At 41.3% G+C, this 23,341-nt stretch overlaps 1 protein-coding gene across 3 annotated transcripts in view; it reads right to left on the bottom strand.

The window, feature by feature from the left end:
* Positions 1 to 23,341, bottom strand: part of LOC110521588 (neuroligin-1) — a 338,049-nt gene that overhangs the window by 188,572 nt on the left and 126,136 nt on the right. For 2 of the 3 annotated variants that reach the window (XM_036968746.1, XM_036968744.1), the window contains exons 3-4: positions 4,055 to 4,114; positions 267 to 419 (exon numbers count right to left, since the gene is read on the bottom strand). In XM_036968746.1, coding sequence (XP_036824641.1) covers positions 267 to 419; positions 4,055 to 4,114 — 213 coding nt within the window. The remainder of the gene's footprint in view (positions 1 to 266; positions 420 to 4,054; positions 4,115 to 23,341) is intronic. The other variant, XM_021599245.2, reaches the window with a different exon arrangement.

The raw sequence follows: 23,341 nt of genomic DNA, 5'->3' as shown, positions 1-23,341 counted from the left end.
TTAATCCATTTAAAATTCAGGCTGTAACAAGAAAATATTAAAAAGTCAAGGGGTGTGAATACTTTCTGAAGGCACTGTAAATCACCACATGAAGGGACAATAATGATATTCATGAAAACAAATGACAGCATAATCTAATTGAAGGTGAAACCATGGCACCTTTGTTTCACTCTGTGTCCCCAAGTGTTGACTCCTACTGTACTGTTTGTCTATAGGTAGCTAGTATTGGAGGATTAGTGATAAGGACAAAAGCTGAGAAACCTTACCTAATACTCCAAGCCGATAGTTCACTGTGATGACGATAACATTGCCGTAACTTGCCAAGATGCTGCCGTCAAACATATTCCCAGTGCCCTCCATGTAGGATCCCCCATGGATGAATACCATCACAGGCTTAGGGCTGCCGCTTTCACGGATGTCTGCAAGAAGGGGAAGGAAATTATTAAAGGACAAATTAAAGCCGACAGCTGGAGATGCAATCTGAATTGTGGACGCTTTGCTTTTCTCATAATTTGTGGCACATTGACTTTGCTTTGAGACTATTTCTGGTTTGCACGTCAGATAGTTCATTTTCTACGTGACAAGTATGACATGTTCCTGGTGATTGAAAATTGAAAATTAATCATATTTTTTAGTTTCAGGAAATTTTATGGGCTGTTTTTAATTTTTGGAGGGCCAATAAACTGTCAGCATTAAAGAAGAGCAGAGATTCAAATTGACATTTCAATTTATGCGGCACAAAAATCTAGTTTTAATCAAATAAAACAGATTGAACCTAAATGTTTTCACAAACATTCTTGAAGAAAAGTTTTTAATTACATTTCAGACATCCAACGTTTTTCCCTTTAACAATGTGTTATGCTTACTGAACTTCGCATAATGATTTCAGCTCAACTGATGCTGTCCAGAGTCTTTACAAAGGAGGACATCTAGATTGGGCACTGGGTTCGAATTAAATGGGGGATAGGGATACAAAAAAATGGCTTCCGATTACTTTCATCTTTCATAAAAGCAGAAAGGCTTTTCATCTTGAGTGCAAAATGTCCACATACATGTTCAATATCTCATTGATGTTTGGTGTTGGGGGACTCACTTGCAAGAGGTCTCAGTGCTGAGGAAAGTAATTAAATAGTAACAAAATAAAATAATAGAATTTTCCAAAAAGCCTTCTTTTACGGCAAAAAAATGAGGCCGTATTTGCAGAATCCAGGCCCTCTCTCTGTTCTTTTAGTTGATTTTCTTCCTCCCACTCTCTCTTTCTTGTTCTCTCTCTCTCTCTCTCTCTCTCTCTCTCTCTCTCTCTCTCTCTCTCTCTCTCTCTCTCTCTCTCTCTCTCTCTCTCTCTCTCACTCACATTTCCAGTGAAAGTGAAGGCTCCTACAGAGGAGTAGAGAAGGAAGGAAAGACCAGGGCAACTCTCATCTTCTCTTCCTCAGTAGGCAATGCACCATAACTCCTATATTATTGATTAGGACTGAGCAGCTGGAGAGTGTGTGTGTGTGCGCAAAAACACAAGTTAGTGGGAGAAAAGAGAGGGAGACAAGGAGAGAAAGAGAGCTCCGAAGGAAATATCTTGATTATTTTCTGAAATTGCACATCAGAATCCTAACATCTTCCATTCACATTGATTAATTACTTTAAATCGCAGAATATGATTTGATTTGATTTTAATAGCAGCTGTATTCATGCAAGTGTGTAAACTAGTGATTCATTGAGACAGGAGAGTAATACCTGATCTCTCTAGATAGTTACAAACAGAACAGCAAGGCAATTTACTAAATCTGTAAAATAAAACTAGAAATTAAGACTAACTGGAAAGATTGTGTGTCTGTCTGTGTAAGTGCATGCATACATGTGTGCATGAGAGAGATTCTTACAGTAACTGTGTCGCCCCTCTCTGTCTCTTGTGCGGGTGCCAGCAGCAGATTAAAGTGACACACATCTGGCCACAGAGGGTTATGGCCATGGTGTGTAGAGTACTGTCTGTCAGGATTTCCATTACATAATGCATGTCATTCACTGTCCTTTATGCTGTTTGTTCTTTTGTTCACTTCAGCTTTGTGAGTGGCAAAAAAAGCAAGTGTACATTCACATTTCTTTGGAGGGATTCCAGGCTTCTCTGACCAAGGTCCAAGAATTGTAAACCTCCATAAATGAGGAATAGAAGCCAGGGAATTATGTGTGCTGGTGTAACGCAGTTAAGAACGTACAGGAAGCTCACTCCACAGCTAGCTTGAAATGTCGCAGTTGGAGCTATTGAATGAAGATATTTTTCAATAGCTCAAACAGTTGGTACGTTGTCAAGGAGGGTGGTCACGTGTGTCTGCGAGCAGAGGATCACTGGTTCGAACCCGGTATAAGGGCAGGGACAGTAGAATAAGCTATACTGTTAGCAGCACACTGACGTCTGTTTCACTGGTGCCGTCAAGCCACGGATCCGCAGTTGGGCTCAGCTCAACGGCTAGGGTCGCTCGCTGTGTGGCAAGTTTAGAAGGGGTGGTGGAAACTATACTGTTAGTAGCACACTGGCATCCGTTTCACTGGCTTTTGAGATTCAATGGCAATTTGGTCTAAACTGGGCCTACTAATCACAGGCTTCTTTCATGCATGCTACGTGAACACCATGGTGTGCTAGACTCGTCCTAGCTGGAGGTAAATGGAGACAAGGTACAGCGTAAGTGAGGACAGGTGCATTCCTATAAAGATGCTCACATAACAGAAGACAAGCTGCAGAAGCACTGCACTGCAATGCCACCCACGTAATATCTGTATGACCTTGCAGACAAGATATAAAGAGAATGTCCCTGTAATAATCCTCCGGAGGACCAAAGCTTCCAGCCATTACAAATCCACGGGTGTATCGGCAGCTACAAAGAACTGCAACTCTTACATTCCATGACATGGAGAGGTTGCATGGCCGGTGTTGTTTTTGTTTGACTTCATATCTCTGTTGTGGCTATAGGTTACACGTTGAAAGAGCACTATCAGTGAGACAGCAAGCCGATTGGTCCTTGGAAAACTTAATTGACAGATCTCAGTGCGTTGGTTTTCACAACATATTGTCTTCTGTCTCAGAGAGGATTATTCATATGCCCTGGATTATTTATCAAGTGAATAGGCTACTTGAGAGGCTTGCTGGGATTTCACTGTATATTTGTGCCTTCTTTAATCTTTTGATGTGTGTACTCAGCAAATCGCAAGTTGCTGCAGATCAAAGATAGCTGTTGCATTTCTCGTTTAGTTTTCTGTAATTGGTGTTTATTTCACCAGATTATACAGGAGATGTACATTATAAAGACTGTGTTCTGTCATTAAGTAGGAAGATCCCTTTCTCACTCCCTCACTTTCTCTTTGAATAAATTAATTTGTGGTTATTAGAGTACTTTCTCCTGTTTATTACTTTTCAGTGAGGGAACCCCTTTTATATTTGTCAATTTCAAATTGTGGCCTTGATCACAAGGCTTCTATCACTGTGCCATAATGTACTTGAATGTGTGTAAAATAGTGATGAAGAGGCCTCATTAAGAAGGAACTTTGTGATCAACATGTTGCAAGTCATTGCCCATAACAATCCAGGAACATCCATACATGTTGCATAGGAAACTTTTTTTTTTATAACACAACTGAAGGTGACTTTTGTTAGTATTGATCGGGGTATCCAATTCCCCAGGGTTGCAATGGTATCTTTTATTTTTGAAAAAAGAGGAGAGCTTTAAAAAATCATGCAAAAATGTATTAAGATTTGATTGAAGGGTTAATAGTCTCTTTTAGGTGGGATGCAACATGTTAAAAAAAAAAAACGGAAAAATCAATAAAAAGAATTCAAGCAAAAACCTACGTTAGATTATTAACGATGAAGTACTCTGGAATGACGGGAGACATTAAACATACTCTTAAAACATCAAGCAAAAAAGACAAAACAAATCCAGCAAAAATGACGAAGGAAAAAAATCTTCAATAAAAAAAGAAAAAAAGGACAAGAAATGTAAGAAAAACAAAGAAGAAAAATTGGAGAGTTCCTTGTCATGCAAATCAGTTTGGCATCAAAAAATACCTTCATCCTCCACCCCGTCATTATCACCTAAATCATCATTGTGTTTCTTTGTAAGGGGACCTAGGATCAAGAATGGAGAAGATGGAGGAAACAGAGAATACAAGAACACACAAACCTTATAAATGCTCTAAAGAAAAATACATCTTAAGTGATTTTCTCTGTGAAAAATCAGACTGAAAGAGAAGAATGCAAACAATATGATACACATTTGTGGAGCTTGGTAGTATGACTTTTGTTCAAGTCCTGTACAAGAAAGGTTTTCAAAATAGGACTGTTTCTTACAAAAAGATTCAAGAATGTAAGATAAGTCCGTTTCAGTAAAACAGAAAGTGTATTTTCGGAACAAAGCTTTACCTCATGTCATTATCACCCCTCTATCACAATTTTTCAAGTAAATTGACAATCATATAATTAACTGTTCTTGATTACTCCTAAGAAGCCAATGACCATATCCTCTGCATCATTTTGACTCAACATGTAAGGACATTTTTGGGGGTGTCTTGTAAAATTAAGTTCCAATAAGTAGCCCACGTCTGCGAATTTTCATGGAGATTGAATGTGCTAAAAGAGAATACCCAAGATTGAATCACAAGTGGACTCAACATATATAAAACAATCTCAGCCTTTTGAAGGAGAGAGGACATATGCAAAATAGAAGCTAAATTAAGTAATGTCATTGCAGGATCACAGCAGATCACACATTGTAGGATCATAGCAGATCACACAGTGCAGGATCACAGCAGATCACACAGTGCAGGATCACAGCAGATCACACATTGCAGGATCACAGCAGATCACACAGTGCAGGATCACAGCAGATCACACAGTGCAGGATCACAGCAGATCACACAGTGCAGGATCACAGCAGGTCACACAGTGCAGGATCACAGCAGATCACACAATGCAGGATCACAGCAGATCACACAGTGCAGGATCACAGCAGATCACACAGTGCAGGATCACAGCAGATCACACAGTGCAGGATCACAGCAGATCACACAGTGCAGGATCACAGCAGGTCACACTGTGCAGGATCACAGCAGGTCACACAGTGCAGGATCACAGCAGATCACACAGTGCAGGATCACAGCAGATCACACAGTGCAGGATCACAGCAGATCACACAGTGCAGGATCACAGCAGATCACACAGTGCAGGATCACAGTGCCAAGTAGATGAAGTCATTCCAAACACACACAGAGGTTAATTTGCTTCATTGTCTCTTATAGGTTCCATTATATAACAGGGAATAGGTCAGAGACTGCAGCAGAGTAAACCAAGACAGGATTCATTTAGAGAGAAACAGCACATAATCCACAGTAATGGACTGTAATACAAACACGACACAGATGGACAAACAGACAGACAGGCACACAGAGAGACAGACGGGCACACGCGTGCACACACACACACACACACACACACTACAAGGTTGACAAAGCTGTAGTCTAGACACATGCAAGCCTACATTAGGGTCAAGCATGTGTAAGCAGAGAGCAGCAGAGGCAAGAGTGAGAGACAGTATGGCTAATGAAAGAAGCCTTCACACACACACCACTCAAACTCATTCTGCCTATGATCATGCTCCAACATGACCATACAGCACAGCAGATCAAAAAAAAAGGGAAGTAATGCGAGGCAGGGATGAGAGGGGGGGGAATCGAAATGCTCTGTTTTCTATTTCATTCTATAAAAATAGTCCAGACACGTATTTTTCACGTCTTGTAGCCAGAACATAACTCGAGAGGGAATAGCATGACAACACTTTAATTTCTAGCAGCATTCTGGAGAAGAAAAGCATTTGACGTTAACATCACGTTTCACCCAGCAGGGTTGATGAGATTGACTTTGTGAAATAGATAGCAAAAAAGGAAACAGTTACCAAAATAAAGCCTGTATGGTAACTGAATTGAGATGCTGGAGCAGTGTCCTGCAGTGTCCTGTGACATGACTGTGACATGTCCCCTAACTGAGGGGATGGTTGGATTATATCAGTCAGGACAGCAATTTCAATAAATTCCCTGTATTTCCAGAAATCCTCCAACCGGGATTTCAGGAAAAACCTGGGAATGTATTAAAAGTTCCCAGAAATTGCAACCCTAAGCATGACAGCATGCTGTCAGCATCACATGTCACTACTAAACTCCAAGTGACTGAGGGGCAGGCCCCACACAATGACCTCTCAACCCGTTCTGACCCCCTTGGAGAACTAGAGGACCTCAACACTTGTGTGTCACACCTGGCTCCACTGCACTGATTAGAGAGGCTCTCTGATTTTCTGTCTTTCCCGGTCTTTATTGTCTCTCTCTGTCCCTTGACCTCTGTCTACCTCTCTCTTCCTTTCTTTCCTCTGCCTTTCCATCTGTTTGACTGGTAACCTGTCTGCCTGTGTTGCTGTCTCTGTCCCCCCCTCCCCACTCTCTGCCTGTCTTACCAGTGATGCTGTCTCCCAGTCAGATGGTAGATTGATTTATTACTGTAGCATAGCTCTTACACACCCTTTCTAAATTAATTTCCATATCCCTCTTTCTGACGATATTGATTTGTGTTCATCTCTGAATGACAAAGTACAACTTCATGCTCGAGCACTCTGTAATGCAGGAAAACAGGTGGGCCAGTGCAGCGTGCAGCGGGCGGCCGACTCCAGGGATCCTAGCGCCCTTAACACTTTAATAGACTATGAACCCCGAGGCTCCAGCCAGATGAGGTAATTAATGCTTAGAGCTCAATCTATCTCACATTGTGCACATTACGACACATTCGTCAAGGATCTTAGACCTATCAAATGGAAACAAACCAACTCAATCAATCATAGATTTGACCATTAAAACAATAGGCTCTCAGTCTATAACATACAAAAGTTAATAAATCTGGGGATTATGCACGGACCTCTGATACAGTACTGGTTATAAAACGTATGTATGTATAAATATTTCCCATCCCTTGATAAATTACTGAATGTGTCTAGGTTGAAATATATATGCTGAAATATTTCATTCAATGCAGGTGGTGCCATAACATGTTGATCATGAGCAGAATACACAAGAACCTATCTTTCATATACAGACAGATATAGACAGACAGACAGACAGACAGACAGACAGACAGACAGACAGACAGACAGACAGACCTGACTGACTTATTCACACTCTCAAAGCAGAAACAATAACACAGCTCCCAGACAAATTCTCTGTTGTACGGCTGGTGATGATTTGACTGCGTTAACTTTCTAAAACAGTACAGTAACCTCAACTTGCACTTATCGTTAAGCCAGCTACTAAACTATCGTTAAGCCAGCTCTCCAGTGCTCTGTATTCAAACTATAGGCTTACAGACAGGCAGGGCAGACCATGTGACTACCATGTGCTCTGCAGAAGAAAAACATCCTCTGGCTAACACTTCGTGATGTGTCGCAGAGTATACATCCAGTACAACAGATGACCCTCTCAGCTGTCTGCCTGCCTTTGACAAGGCTTCTCACACATGTAGGCTAACACATCGAGCCCAAGGCAACCAACCAGACCATATTGAACTAAAAGTCTCGGCAACCGCCCTGATTTTCCCTCAGTTCCAACCCAGCACTCTGGCTGTCCTACTGTCTTACTACGCATTTTCTTCTTCTTGAACTGCACTGTTGGTTAAGGGCTTGTAAGTAAGCATTTCACCGTAAAGTCGACACTTGTTGTATTCGGCACATGTAACAAAAATGTGAGATCCTACTACTGGTCACGTCTGACAGGGAGAGCGAGAGCATCAGCTACCCTCGTAGAGGGGAGACATACTATATTAAAATGTGTGACACAGTATGAGGGGGAAAGGATGGAGCTTGTATGCTTTCTCCTTTGTTGACCAATTGTCACAGAATTGACCAAGATGCATCTAGAGGGGACTTATTTTACATCCTGGCCTGTCATATACAGTACAAAGCAGTTGTATCAGGAATCAACAGGAATCATCAGGAATCAACATGAATAAACCATTTTACTCTCTTTCTTTTCTGTTTGCTTTCTTCCATGCAGCTGCTAGTGAGATAATCTAAGTAGGATACTGTATAGGCACAGTGTTAGACCTGCCATCAATCATCATTTCTTTCTTCAAAAATCATTTGTAACCTTGCCAGCATGAATATTTCATGATGTTATATGAATTTGCTTCTGTGTTTTCTCCCCTAATGAACCACGATTCATAAGTATACTTTTATATAGATTATTATTCTCCACACGTACTGCTCACTGTGTAATACTGTGTAACATCAGTCACAAATGGTAACAACAGGAGTCTCATAAATATTTGATTCCCGTAACACGGCTGACATTCTAATGACTGTCAACAAGGGTCTCTGGACCCAACGAAAAAGGTTATGATGCTGGGTTTCAAATATCAGTAGTGAATTCCAGCAAAAAGATAGGTTATTTTCTTGGAAACCCCCCTTGGGGAGAGCAGAGAGGACCTGGGGACCCAAATGTCACAGCGCCTTTGGATTGTGAAGGTGCTGGTGCTCATTAGAGCCAGCCACTGACAGGATCTAAAGGCAGGTAACATCGGTGTGTGTGTGTGTGTGTGTGTGTGTGTGTGTGTGTGTGTGTGTGTGTGTGTGTGTGTGTGTGTGTGTGTGTGTGTGTGTGTGTGTGTGTGTGTGTGCGTGTGCGCGTGCGCGTGTGCGTGTGTGTGTGTGTGTGTGTGTGTAAGGAGGGGGTGGTTCATTAGGAGCTGTCAAAATGATAACAGGGACATAGAAAATGACACACCTAGTAATGAGCACCCTTCCTATTGAGGGGAAGTTGACAGGGGAGAGGGTCAGCAATTCAGCCCCCCACCCCGCTGCAAGGAGCACACAGAAATATCAATCATTTGATGGAGCAAGTAGCTATGCTATTGGCCAAGCCGGTCTGCGCAGAACCTTTCAGAACTTGATCATTTGATCATGAAGAGTGGCATCTCCCTTCGTAAGCACCAGGACCAGTTAGATAGAGTATGACCAATTACCCAGCAGAGCAAAATATTGATCCAATTAAAAGTGCAGATGCAGATGGTGCTAATTGTACTGGAGTCACTAGATGTAGTATTGGAAATATGATAATGATGATTTCTTATCGATGCTTCACATGTTCCTATTCTCATTGATTATTATGTCCCACTCTGCAGAAATAGTTATTTCTTATCAATCTACCGTATGTTCTCTCGCTCATAACCCAGTCTACATACACAGTCCTGTCAATGCCTTTCTCCTCCAGGCCTACTAAGGCTATTCTAAGGCTACTCTATTTGATACGGTAGCAAGTCAGGCAACGTCTTTTTGGTGCAGATTTTTTGCATCCCCTCACTATGAAGAATGCTTCATTTCTATCCCAAATCACTTTGATGGATCAAAAGGACATGAGAAAATCAAGTGTGGAGATGGCTGTGGTTGAGTTAGATGTCGCCCTAAGGTTTAGCATGTGAAATCCGCCTTGGATACAAAGACCAAACAAGGAATTAACTAAAAACCGATCTAATACCCCTCAATAAAACAACCTTCATGAGTCTAACTTTTTGCATGATCTGCTTATGTATTCTGTCATTGCCAGGGATGCAGCCTGCTGAAATTGGTTTGGTTCCTTTACTCTTAAATTGGACCTTTGATGACACAGCTATAAGGAGATTCTGAGGGATTCGACTTAACTTCCAGTAACAGTTACTTTGACAGTTTGCATTGCTCTGTCTCTCCCCCACTGTGTCTCATCTTTTTGGGGGCTTGTAAGTAACCTATTGTATTTGGTGCATGTGACAAATACAGTCTGTCTGCTTATCTCTCTCTTTTTCTCTCACTTTCTTATTCCAGTTTCAGTTGATGCTGAGAGTGATTCAGGCAGCTCATCTTCATACAGCTAAAATCTACCTACATCCTGACACCTGTAAACTTCCCCACTCACTAGCACCACACCATGGCCCTTTACTAAAGGCCAAATCCAACCTGCAGGTGACCAATGCACCTGCTTCAAAAACAAAACGTTATGGTGTTATACTAGCTGGATGCTCTAAGACTCCAGATGTGTTGTACTCTGACAGGAGAGGGACAGCCATGGTTCATCAGGGGTATAGCCCAGGACCCCAACATGACACGGAGAACGGAGCGTGCCTCCGAGACCAGGCCTCAGCAAGGCAATGGATGATTGGGAAAGATTGATGTTCAAAGAGACCCCGGTAACAGCGGGACAGCAAACGGGCTAATTTTCCACCGTATTCTATTTTCAAATCATTTCAATTTCAAAGTGCCGTAATACCATGCGGCGGGGATGAAAGAGAGGACTGCAGTGCGTTGCTCAGCTCTGCCATCAACATCCCTCAACCCTAAGCCCTCCTCTCCTCTCAAACAGTACGTCAGCAGAATTAGGCATTATTTCCCAGCTCCAAAATTAATGCAAACATGTTCTCTTTCTCTCTTTTTGTAGTGCGTGCCTTTGATGTGGACCTGCAAGTTACAAATGTAGCTTTTAATCAATATTTAATCTCTCCCATCCAATGAACTGGTATACATCCTACTCTAACTCACAAAATGGAATTTGGAAGTACATTTTTAAAAATTCACAAAAACTATGCATGGTTGTTTTTTGTTGTTGTTTTGAACATAATTAGGTAATAATTAGGTAATAATACTAATCATTATCATCATCATAATTCAAACCAGACCTCTGTCAATGGACACAAGTACAAGCTGTAAGCATAACAGTGTTGCAGACTAGGGCTGAATATTTTCCTGATATTTTACAAATGTTCCATCCCAAGAATAAATCCCTTTTCTCCCGGATAACCTGGTATTTCCCGCCAAAACCGGAAGTGTCATTCAAAAGCATATACATAGGCCTATGTCTGGATTTGAAATATATCACAAATATTGAATGGTTATAAGTAATTACAGCTATAGCCTACCGCCATTGAGCGTTTGCTCTTTTTTCAAACAGTAACAAAATGTGGAAAAAGTCTGAATACTTTCCGAATGCACTGTATATAGATGTCATACCCGACCTTTTTCAGGTAATAAATTCAATGCAGTGTTAGCCTTATATTTAGCTAGTTAATAATGGGTTATGCATAATAAGCTTTGTACTTATAGCCTCTGTCTCTTGCGCAATATGCACGCACCTGTGCTCCGCTGGCCTCTCTCCTTAAAAAACGCTCATTAGGTCTTGGAGTCCCATGCAGAAAAAGCTAGACTAGAACAGCTGGCTGGACATCATTTTTTTTGCATTTCCATTTCCTAAGCAAAAGAAAAGCTTTGCATCCCTCGTTGAAGTCTATTGGTATAGGAAATGCAAAACAAATTATGTCCAGCCAGCTGTTCTAGTCTAGCTTTTTCTGCATTGGACTCCAATACCTAATGAGCGTTTTTTAAGGAGAGAGGCCAGCGGAGCACAGGTGCGTGCATATTGCGCAAGAGACAGAGGCTATAAGTACAAAGCTTATTATGCTTATTATGCATAACCAATTATTAACTAGCTAAATATAAGGCTAACACTGCATTGAATTTATCACCTGAAAGAGGTCGGGTATGACATCTATATACAGTGCATTCGGAAAGTATTCAGACTTTTTCCACATTTTGTTACGTTACAGCCTTATTCTAAAATGGTTTTAAAAAATGATTAAAAAAAAAAAAAATAAATAGATAATTTAAAAAAAATCTAAATCAATCAATCATCAATCTACACACAATACCCCATAATGACTAAGTGAAAACAGGATTTAGAATTTTTTGATAATGTGTAATATAAAAAAAAACAGAAACGTTATTTACATATGTATTCAGGCCATTCAATATGAGACTCAAAATTGAGCTCAGGTGCATCCTGTTTCCATTGGCCATACTTTGAGATGTTTCTACAACTTGAATGAAGTCCACCTGTGGTAAATTCAATTGATTGGACATGATTTGGAAAGGCACACACCTGCCTATATAAGGTCTCACAGTTGACAGAGCATGTCCAAGCCATGAGGTCGAAGGAATTGTCCGAAGAGCTCCAAGACAGGATTGTGTCGAGGTTCAGATCAGGGGGAAGGGTGCCAAATATTTCTGCAGCATTTAAAGTCCCCAAGAAGACAGTGGACTCCTTCATTCTGAAATGGAAAAAGATTGGAACCACCAAGACTCTCCCTAGAGCTGGCCGCCCGGCCAAACTGAGCAATCGGGGGAGAAGGGCCTTGGTCAGGGAGGTGACCAAGAACCCCATGGTCACTCTGACAGAGCACCAGAATTCATCTGTGGAGATGGGAGAACCTTCCAGAAGGGTAACCATCTCTGCAGCGCTCCACCAATCAGGCCTTTATGGTAGAGTAGCCGGACGGAAGCCACTCCTCAGTAAAAGGCACATAACAGCCCGCTTGGAGTTTGCCTAAAGGCACCTAAAGGAGTCTCAAACTCTTTGGCCTGAATTCCAAGCGTCAAGTATGGAGGAAACCTGGCACCATCCCTACAGTGAAGCATGGTGGTGGCAGCATCATGCTGTGGGGATGATTTTCAGCGTCGGGGACCGGAAAACAACCATAAACGCCTGATTGGTGCTGCAGAGATGGTTGTCCTTCTGGAAGGTTTACCCATCTCCACAGAGGAACTCTTGCCGAGTGACCATTGGGATTTTGGTCACCTTCCTCACCAAGGCCCTTCTCCCCCGATTGCTCAGTTTGGCTCAGTTCAATTTAAGCATGATGGAGGTCACTGCTGTACAGTTGTAAGTCTACATACACTTAGGTTGGAGTCATTAAAACTCATTTTTCAACCACTCCACAAATTTCTTGTTAACAAACTAAAGTTTTGGCAAGTTGGTCAGGTCATCTACTTTGTGCAAGTAATTTTCCCAACAATTGTTTACAGACATATTATTTCACTGTATCACAATTCCAGTGGGTCAGAAGTTTACATATACTACGTTGACTGTGCCTTTAAACAGCTTGGAAAATTCCAGAAAATGATGTCATGACTTTACAAGCTTCTGATAGGCTAATTCACATAATTTGAGTCAATTGGAGGTGTACCTGTGGATGTATAGCAAGGCCTACCTTCAAACTCAGTGCCTCTTTCCTTGTCATCATGGGAAGATTTTAATAAATCAGCCAAGACCTCAGAAAACAAATTGTAGACCACAAGTCTGGTTCATTCTTGGGAGCAATTTCCAAACGCCTGAAGGTACCACGTTTATCTGTACAAATAATAGTATGCAAGTATAAACACCATGGGACCACGCAGCCGTCATACCGCTCAGGAAAGAGATGCGTTCTGTCTCCTAAAGATGAACGTACTTTGGTGCGAAAAGTGAAAATCAATCCCAGAACAACAGCAAAGGAGCTTGTGAAGATGATGGAGGAAACAGGTACAAAAGTATCTATAGCCACAGTAAAACGAGTCCCATATCGACATAACCTGAAAGGCCGCTCAGCAAGGAAGACGCCACTGCTCCAAAACCACCATAAAAAAGCCAAAGTACGGTTTGCAACTGCACATGGGGACAAAGATCGTATTTTTCTGGAGAAATGTCCTCCGGTCTGATGAAACATAAATAGAACTGTTTGGCCATAATGACCATCGTTATGTTTGGAGGGAAAAGGGGGAGGCTTGCAAGCCGAAGAACACCATCCCAACTGTGAAGCACGGGGGTGGCAGCGTCATGTTGCTGCTGGAGGGACTGGTGCACTTCTCAAAATAGATGGCACCATGAGGTAGGAAAATGATGTGGATATATTGAAGCAACATCTCAAGACATCAGTCACAAAGTTAAAGCTTTTGGTGGCAAATGGGTCTTCCAAATGGACAATGACCCCAAGCATACTTCCAAAGTTGTGGCAAAATGGCTTAAGGACAATAAATTCAAGGTATTGGAGTGGCCATCACAAAGCCCTGACATCATCCTATAGAAAATTTGTGGGCAGAACTGAAAAAGCGTGTGCGAGCAAGGAGGCCTACAAACCTGACTCGTTTACACTAGTTCTGTCAGGAGGATTGGGCCAAAAGTCACCCAACTTATTGTGGGAAGCTTGTGGAAGGGTATCCGAAACGTTTGACCCAAGTTAAACAATTTAAAGGCAACGCTACCAAATAGTAATTGTGTGTATGTAAACTTCTGACCCACTGGGAGTGTGATGAAAGAAATAAAATCTGAAATAAATCATTCTCTCTACTATTATTCTGACATTTCACATTCTTAAATTAAAGTGGTGATCCTAACTGACCTAAGACAGGGAATCTTTACTAGGATTAAATGTCAGGAATTGTGAAAAACTGAGTTTAAATGTAATTGGCTAAGGTGTATGTAAAATTCCAACTTTAACTGTATGTTCTTGGGGACCTTCACTGCTGCAGAAATATTTTGGTACCCTTCCCCAAATCTGTTCCTCAACACAATCCTGTCTCGGAGCTCTATGAAATTTTGTTTTAACCTCATGGCTTGGTTTTGCTCTGACATGCACTGTCAACTGTGGGACCTTATATAGACAATTGCGTGTCTTTCTTAATAATTTCCAATCAATTGAATTTACCACAGGTGAACTCCAATCAAGTTGTAGATACATCTCAAGGATGATCAATGGTAACAGTATGTACCTGAGCTCAATTTTGAGTCTCATAGTAAAGTGTGTAAATACTTATGTAAATAAGGTATTCATGTTTTTCCAAAAACTTGTTTTCTCTTAGTCATTTTGGTGTATTGTGTGTATTGTGTGTATTGAGATTCATGATATTTTATTTATTATTTATTTATTATTTTTTAGAACAAGGCTGTAATGAAACAAAATGTCGAAAAAGTGAAGGGGTCTGAATACTTTCCGAAACACTGTATAGGCCATTGGATTAAATTTGAATGGAGTTGATGGAGAGAAAGACCCAGAGAGTGCTCACGCTGCACTGATTTAAAGCAATGATATTCGAGTGATAAGATATTTTAAAACTCTGCAGCTGCAATAAAAAAAGTAAAATATTTACAATTAAATGATAAGGTATATTACTGTAGCATAGACTATGCTGCAGCAAATGTAGGCCTACCTGTCACAAGTAAAAAAGTTACCATGATGAAATAATGGGTCTACATGCATTGTGAACTGCGCTCCATACTGAGATGGGCTGTCTGTCCCCACCTGGAGCGTTGATGATTCATTCTGCAGAGACCATAGAGAAGCCAAATTTAGACATCGCATATTATTTCACAGTTCCATTTCACGCCATGCTGTTCGTATAAATAATTCATTATAATTTACCTTTTTCTCTCAGTTATTTATCTCAGAAAAAGGGAGTGGTTTTGGCTGGTAAATCCCGGTAAATTACAGTAACCGGGTTCCCGCCATTCAACCCTATTGCAGACAATACAACACTGATATGAACCAAAACTATGCCCCTTACCCGTAGAGATCCAGGCTTAAAATCAGGAAACACAATGGCAGGGTGAAGAACAGTTCCACAAAATGCAAGTGTCATGACTTTGGCCTGGGGGTAGGTTTATGACAGTCATAAATACCTCTCCCCCCTTTTACCTCTCTCTACCCTACTGATGTTACATTTGAAAACCCCTTGGTTAACATAAAGATTCTGGGAACATCAGAAAGTGGGGGGAAAGGAACTATATTCTGGTAATCCGACCAATTGAACATATGCAGTGGTACTTAATGAATACGATGTCAGTTCAGTTGTCATCTGAGACATTCTCATCGATGATAAGATGACATAAACTCTACAATGGAAAGTATACACATCAGAGTTATCATATTCACATGGAATTGTTGTTCAATTTAAATGTTTGAATATGAAATTATTCGTGATGGGATGAAATGTGATTTTAGCTTCTAAAATGTGAGAATTTGGTTTTCATAAGGTTAGGGCTCTGCTCAATCAGTGGCCCGCCCCTGTGAAGAGTCATGGGTTATAAAACGTTTCAAACACAACCTTCTCGCTCCACTATATAAAGCCTTGGCGACAATATAACCTCCTGTTCCGAGGATGAGAGGACGACGGTCCGATGTCAGAATGGTTCAGATAATAACTACAGAACGAAGCCAACATCAGCGTGAGCTTTGGTTGCGAATAGTATGAACTTTGAACTCTTATTCACTACAGAAGTGATATCTCCTAGCCGTTGACTTAGCAACAGCAGCTGCAAACGAGGGTTAGGAAGGAACAGATAGAGTTACCCGTCTATCACACAATGACGTTACTACAATGTATCCAATTGAACACCAGAGACATTCTTCAAAGGACAAAGGACTTGGTTTGGCAACACGGCCTTCCATCTACCATCAACCTACTGAAGCGCAGCTCAGAGTAAACATTTACTGCATTTTCCTTTTCCAAATGGGCGGTAATTTAGAATACATAAGATACTGTATTTACGATAGCACAGCTTCTTCCTTTGTTACTCAATCTTCCCGCTCTTTCACTCAAACCCAGCCCCTTTTCTTTTGTGTAACAAGCTGTAATATCTGTTCCGCCCGCTTATCTGTTCCGCCCGCTAGGGACGTTTTCCTTTATGACGTAATGTGTAATCAAGTTATGATTAATTATGTTTATGTGTAATTCTGTGTGATTAGTTAGGTATTTAGTAAATAAATAATTAAACCCAATTTTGTATTGCTGATTCAACTTGTTAGCCAGGGTTTGTGAAGATAACCAAGAATTTACTACTTTCAGATGAGACTGAATTAAGGTGACGATTAATATCGACTGTTATTGATGTAAAATATTACTATTTCTTTAATAGTTTATTCGGAAGATAACAGCTCTATAAATATTATTGGTGCCCCGACTCTCTAGCTAATTACATTTACATGATTAGCTCAATCAGGTGATATTAATTACGGAGAAATTATTTTATAGAATAGCATGTCATATCACTTAATCCGGCATAGCCAAAGACACAACATTATTGGAGCCCCCTGAGAGGAATCTAAAATAGAATGATGCTTTCCTTTTGATTCAGCCTGTATAAAATTGAAAAACAGATTACATAATATACCAAGTTTATGATACACATTTTTGGAGTGTTAAAGACAAGCATTATTGGGTGTGTGTGTACTGAGGATTCCCCGCCTCCGTGTTGTTCTCTGACGTAGTCAGTGGGTAACGTAAGCTAATTATAGAGCTAAACTGATAAAGCTTAAATTATAGAAATCTGAGAAATAGAGCGTTTGGCCAAACGCAGCACTATTTCAGGGCTATTTCTGCCTTCTGCGTTTCAGGCTCGGTCATTATTAATTTCTCGGGCGAGGACAAAGAGCCAGCCGATTGAAATTCAGGAGATATAAGCTTGACCAGCGATATATATCTCTGTCTCTCTCGAGAGAGAGAGAGAGTAGACAAAGGTGCATTTAGTTGTTTGCTGCATGTACCGGTTAAAACATTGTCAAAAATGCCGAAAAGGGTTTGAACATAATACGTTATAAGTAAAACCTTTCCCTTGCCAAGGGAATCCTATGTGCTACGTTGAAATTCCTCCGCCTTGCGGAACGGAAGTCCCGCCCCGGGTAGTTCCTTTTGATTTCAGCGTGTGAAATCATTGACCGCTGAAGTGTGCCCAGTATATTCATGAAGAATTATTCAGGTCACACTCAAGTCATTACTTATGATATCCAGACGGATGTCAATGTCTTATCCAATTGAAGTAATAAGTGTAAATCTGTCAATTTACATTCTGAAATAGATATTTTAAATAATATCCAAATTGATAAGTTCTAAATAAGACAATGTCAACTTTTCCCAAACTAACCTAGATGAAGCAACTTCTCAGGTTAATTAGAGATTAAATCCCAAATAGCCTATACAGGTCTGATTTATCATAAAATTGATCAATCAGTAAAATTTGGTTTTTGAAAAACCATTCAGTAATCCAGTACTGACAGAAGCCCCGCCCCATCGGGAATCCCATGTGGTTTCGGCCTTAGGGAGAAGTGTACCACAGTGTTGAATGTTCCCAACATTTGATCTACTTTTTACACTTATGATATCCAATCAATGGAGATTGTATGGATTATCGTCTCATTCAATTTAATATGTTAAATTGTCGAACATACCTTAATGTTCTTCCAATCAAATGAGACACTTTTAAACTTCTCATATTAACCTGGATGAAGCTACATCTCAGGTTAAAGTTTAATACCCAGATAGCCTACCCAGGTAGGATTAATCATTGGCATTGATTAATTAATTCAATTTGCTTTTGCAAATTCATTCACATCCAACTTCCACATTACTGGTACTTTACTGATAGTTCGTCAACATGTATAAATAGATTAAACTTGTCTTTGCAGCTTCCAATGAATTCCAAACCCAAACTTTGAAAAAAATAGGAGCATTTTTCCTCTAAATTGTTCTAATAATGTGCAAGCTATCAAAGGAGGTGGTCACCACTCCTCCGCTAATTAGGGAACCTCCACCCATAAAAGGATTGATCTCTGACCTCAGCAGCGATACCAACCCTAATTATGCCATTAGCGAAAAAACAAAAAAAATTGAGAACGCTCTCCAAAATCAACCATCAAACACAGGCTTTGTGACGGTTCTCCCCACTTTTGCACTGATGTATCGACATAAAAATGTGGCATCGGTCCAATACCACAGTGAACAGCACGTGCCAGACATGGCTAACATGGGGGGACAGGTGGAGAGAACTGAGCAACTATTGACAAAAGCAGGAAATGAAAACTTTCTGCTAGTCGAGGAACTGCGTTTGAAATCTGAACTTAATTAATTAAAAGTAACTGCAAATACTTATGATGATGAACGAGCACAAACTCTTCAACAAAATCGTTGTCTCCAGGAACAACTCGATTTAGCCAAAACTAAATACGATGTAGTCCACTCCAAACTAGATAAATCTGATGAGTTATCTACAAACAGGAGCGCGCAATTTGATAACATGCAGGCAGTTTTGTTGAACGTTACTCAGAGTAACAATCTTCTACTCCAAATTCTGCCTGTTACCATTTAAACAAATGTTCCTCTCGAACGTGTATCCTACCTTCATTACCTACTTGGGCCCTGCCACCCACGTTGGCTTGCCTATCTTACAACTCAGAGAGCTTGCAAGCACAGCTTTTGAGGCATCAAAAGCTCACAAAGCTAAGAGCCCTGACCACTCGGTTTGGAAGTTTGACCAGGAGCACTCACTCCAGTTAGAGGGTGCATTATCAGGTATTGGAGCGTTAGGAGATGACGCACAACAACAGTGTCTACCATGATTCCAATAACATCCGCGGTCGAAATAACTGTAAAGTACATCGCCATCAAAACGACTACCGCTACAATCGACTTGTTCACTACGTTCCTGCACCCAACCCACACAAAGTGTCAGAGCGCAAGGGTAACAAAGGGTTGAAGGATGATCAAAACGTAGACCAATGTTCTCCAGAAGTTCCACTACGTGAAGAACTAAAGCGAGAAACATTTGAGAAAAGGGTCAAAGATAAGTCACAAGGACTAGACGGGGAATTACCAGACACCAGGTCCGCAGGAATTAACACCCATAGCAAGCACGTTAAAATTCAAATTTCTCCTGCTCTTACTCGAGACCCTATCCAGGGCCCGCTTGATCAAGAAACAAGCCCACGGGCTTTGTCTATAGACTCTGATACAAAGGTTGCAAAGAAACAGGTCAATCGCTTCGTTAAAGCCAAGCCCACTCAAAATCGGAAAAGTCGATCTGCTTCCAGCTTGAACAGAATTGACACATCACGTTGTTGCGAACGACCACTCCACTTTGTGGGGAATATGTCCACTAAACACGAATCGAAACGACCATACCTGGAAACAGTCCTGGAGGACTGCTTAACTTGTCATGCGCTAATTGATTCGGGTGCGACAATATCACTCATCTCTCAAACATTGTTTGATGATCTAAAAAGGGCTTTGAAGCCAACTAAACGTTGGTTAAAAGTGTAATGATGCAACACTACACTTCGAGGGGTCACTCAGACTACCTCGCCTCTCACATTGAGAGTCATGCTGAAAATACACTTCAAGGACGTATCGCTGGAAACTGTACTCCTGCTACAGTGCCTTGCGAAAGTATTCGGCCCCCTTGAACTTTGCGACCTTTTGCCACATTTCAGGCTTCAAACATAAAGATATAAAACTGTATTTTTTTGTGAAGAATCAACAACAAGTGGGACACAATCATGAAGTGGAACGACATTTATTGGATATTTCAAACTTTTTTAACAAATCAAAAACTGAAAAATTGGGCGTGCAAAATTATTCAGCCCCCTTAAGTTAATACTTTGTAGCGCCACCTTTTGCTGCGATTACAGCTGTAAGTCGCTTGGGGTATGTCTCTATCAGTTTTGCACATCGAGAGACTGACATTTTTTCCCATTCCTACTTGCAAAACAGCTTGAGCTCAGTGAGGTTGGATGGAGAGCATTTGTGAACAGCAGTTTTCAGTTCTTTCCACAGATTCTCGATTGGATTCAGGTCTGGACTTTGACTTGGCCATTCTAACACCTGGATATGTTTATTTTTGAACCATTCCATTGTAGATTTTGCTTATGTTTTGGATCATTGTCTTGTTGGAAGACAAATCTCCGTCCCAGTCTCAGGTCTTTTGCAGACTCCATCAGGTTTTCTTCCAGAATGGTCCTGTAATTGGCTCCATCCATCTTCCCATCAATTTTAACCATCTTCCCTGTCCCTGCTGAAGAAAAGCAGGCCCAAACCATGATGCTGCCACCACCATGTTTGACATTGGGGATGGTGTGTTCAGAGTGATGAGCTGTGTTGCTTTTACGCCAAACATAACGTTTTGCATTGTTGCCAAAAAGTTCAATTTTGGTTTCATCTGACCAGAGCACCTTCTTCCACATGTTTGGTGTGTCTCCCAGGTGGCTTGTGGCAAACTTTAAACAACACTTTTTATGGATATCTTTAAGAAATGGCTTTCTTCTTGCCACTCTTCCATAAAGGCCAGATTTGTGCAATATACGACTGATTGTTGTCATTTAGGTCAACATTGGATCATTCAGAGATCCTCACTGAACTTCTGGAGAGAGTATGCTGCACTGAAAGTAAATGGGCTGAATAATTTTGCATGGACAATTTTTCAGTTTTTGATTTGTTAAAAAAGTTTGAAATATCCAATAAATGTCATTCCACTTCATGATTGTGTCCCACTTGTTGTTGATTCTTCACAAAAAAATACAGTTTTATATCTTTATGTTTGAAGCCTGAAATGTGGCAAAAGGTCGCAAAGTTCAAGGGGGCCGAATACTTTCGCAAGGCACTGTACTTGGAGCAGACTTGATGGATCGGTTACTCCCATTGATGGATTGGAAAACCAACCAGGTATGGTCACAGGCCACAGTGCCTTCTCCACCGACCACACTGTCCTCCCCTAACGCTAGCTGCAACGCAGTCATTCACGAGGGTTATCTCTTAAAAGCACCCCTTGGGTAAAAGACGTTTAGGAACCTCTTGGGGCAGAATCCGATCCAAGGAGATATTACGATATCTTGACACATTCCATCAGCCAATCTGATTGACCATTCTTGTCATGATTTCGAGCCAGCTGTCTCTGTGAATGAGTAACATTCCTCCGCCTTGCAGTCGTGCAATACGTTAATTGAGATGAACTTCTCTTGCCCTTCGGACACTTCCGCAAGCACTGCGGCCGTCTCAGCAAAAAAAACATTGATGCGCAGAGTATACTCTGCTTCCGATAACACACCTTCCGCTTTGTGGGGGGCTGTCAACCCTTACAATGACACTAATGGCATCAGTCCAGCAACTGACCCGATGACTCCCACTGGTGAAACACTTTGCGATATCACAGACCGATTTCCTCGTCTCAGTTTGCAGGTACTGAAGAGGTTGCCTCACGCGGGCGCGGTGGGGACTGACAGACCTCGACAGCCACTGAGGGTGTTGAAGCACAAACACCAGGAGATTTGGTTGAAAGGTTACAGCCACTCTCATAATAACGCGGCCACTGACAACTCGTACATAGGGTCCAAACTTTTCGTTTGCGCCTCGGATACCAACAACACCCGTTGGTGGGGAGGTCCCGAGACCCAAAGGGGGGGAATAGTAGCCCAGACCCATGATGAGCCTTATCGAGGCCAGTGGGGGGAGTCGACATTATGGACAACACCGTACGAGGCCACCAAATCTAGTTGTAAACTCCCCTTTAAGAACAGTGAGGAGCAGACAGGCCCCTAGACGGGGATTATCTTAGAACACATCTAAGATAGTAGTGAGGTGTACCTCACTGGTGGTATCCTGTAGGATAACATTTCCGAAAAAATCGGTAGGACAACTGGACCCCTTGAGTACCAGTACCAATACCACAGTCAGTCCAGCAACACTCAGTAAGTGGTTTAGTAACCTCACAAGCTAAATTGCTATTGATAATAGCAGCATAGGAGTCACTCAGAGTGCAACACGGGGAAGGGAATCTCCATTGCACTCTTCCAATTGTTACACATGCCACTAATAAATAGATCCCTCTGTTCAGGAGAAAAGTTATTAGAAGTCATGAACCATGATCACACCACGTACGACTGGTCTAATACTTAGAGTACTTCCATCATGAGGTTAGCTCCTTCGTGGATCACATAGCTATGAAGTAGACTTCTTCATACCTACAATAGTGGAAGACAGTGACTGGTAGTAAAACCACTACAGACTCTCTCGACACCAATTCTGACTGACCTCCAGGCATTGACCTGAAAATGACCTGACTACGTCAGACTCATTCTGAGCAAGTTGTAATCTGCCAGGGTACTTGGTTTCCTTCCCTTGACATGTGTGCTTGCGTAAGCATAAACTCACATGCACAACAGAACATCCAATTAGGATTTATGCTAGGATCACTTAAGGGTCCGAGCAAAATACCAGGCTTAGTAAAGTCAAACATTTATTTTGACTCTTTAACTCTACAGCTACAGCACTCACCAGTTTTTTTCTCAGAAGTCCATATGTCATCCCTGTAGACTGCCCAAAACTGACATCGGACCGTCGTCCTCACATCGGCCTTACAGCTGTAGACTTATCATATAGATATCAACTTAGGATAGTACCGTAAGCAACACCCCGCAAATTAGGAAAGCCCTAGATATGACATTAGACAATGACATGATAGGGTCATTTTGCCAAGACCATGGACGTAGATAGAATACAGTCTAATTAGATGATTAAGGTGGCATAACTATATTTTGTTTTGTTTATGTTTTCATTAATTTTGTTTCATTTTCTTCGGCGCGTAGAAAGTGATAGAGCCATTAACAACTTCCCCATACAACCATCAGTTAGTGCCACAACGCCGCTCATTTGGGAGGAAATGTAAT

Source organism: Oncorhynchus mykiss, chromosome 30, assembly GCF_013265735.2.
Source record: "Oncorhynchus mykiss isolate Arlee chromosome 30, USDA_OmykA_1.1, whole genome shotgun sequence".
NCBI lineage: Eukaryota > Metazoa > Chordata > Actinopteri > Salmoniformes > Salmonidae > Oncorhynchus > Oncorhynchus mykiss.
The sequence above is the reverse complement of the archived record's forward strand: the minus strand, read 5'-3'. Positions and strand labels throughout refer to the sequence as shown.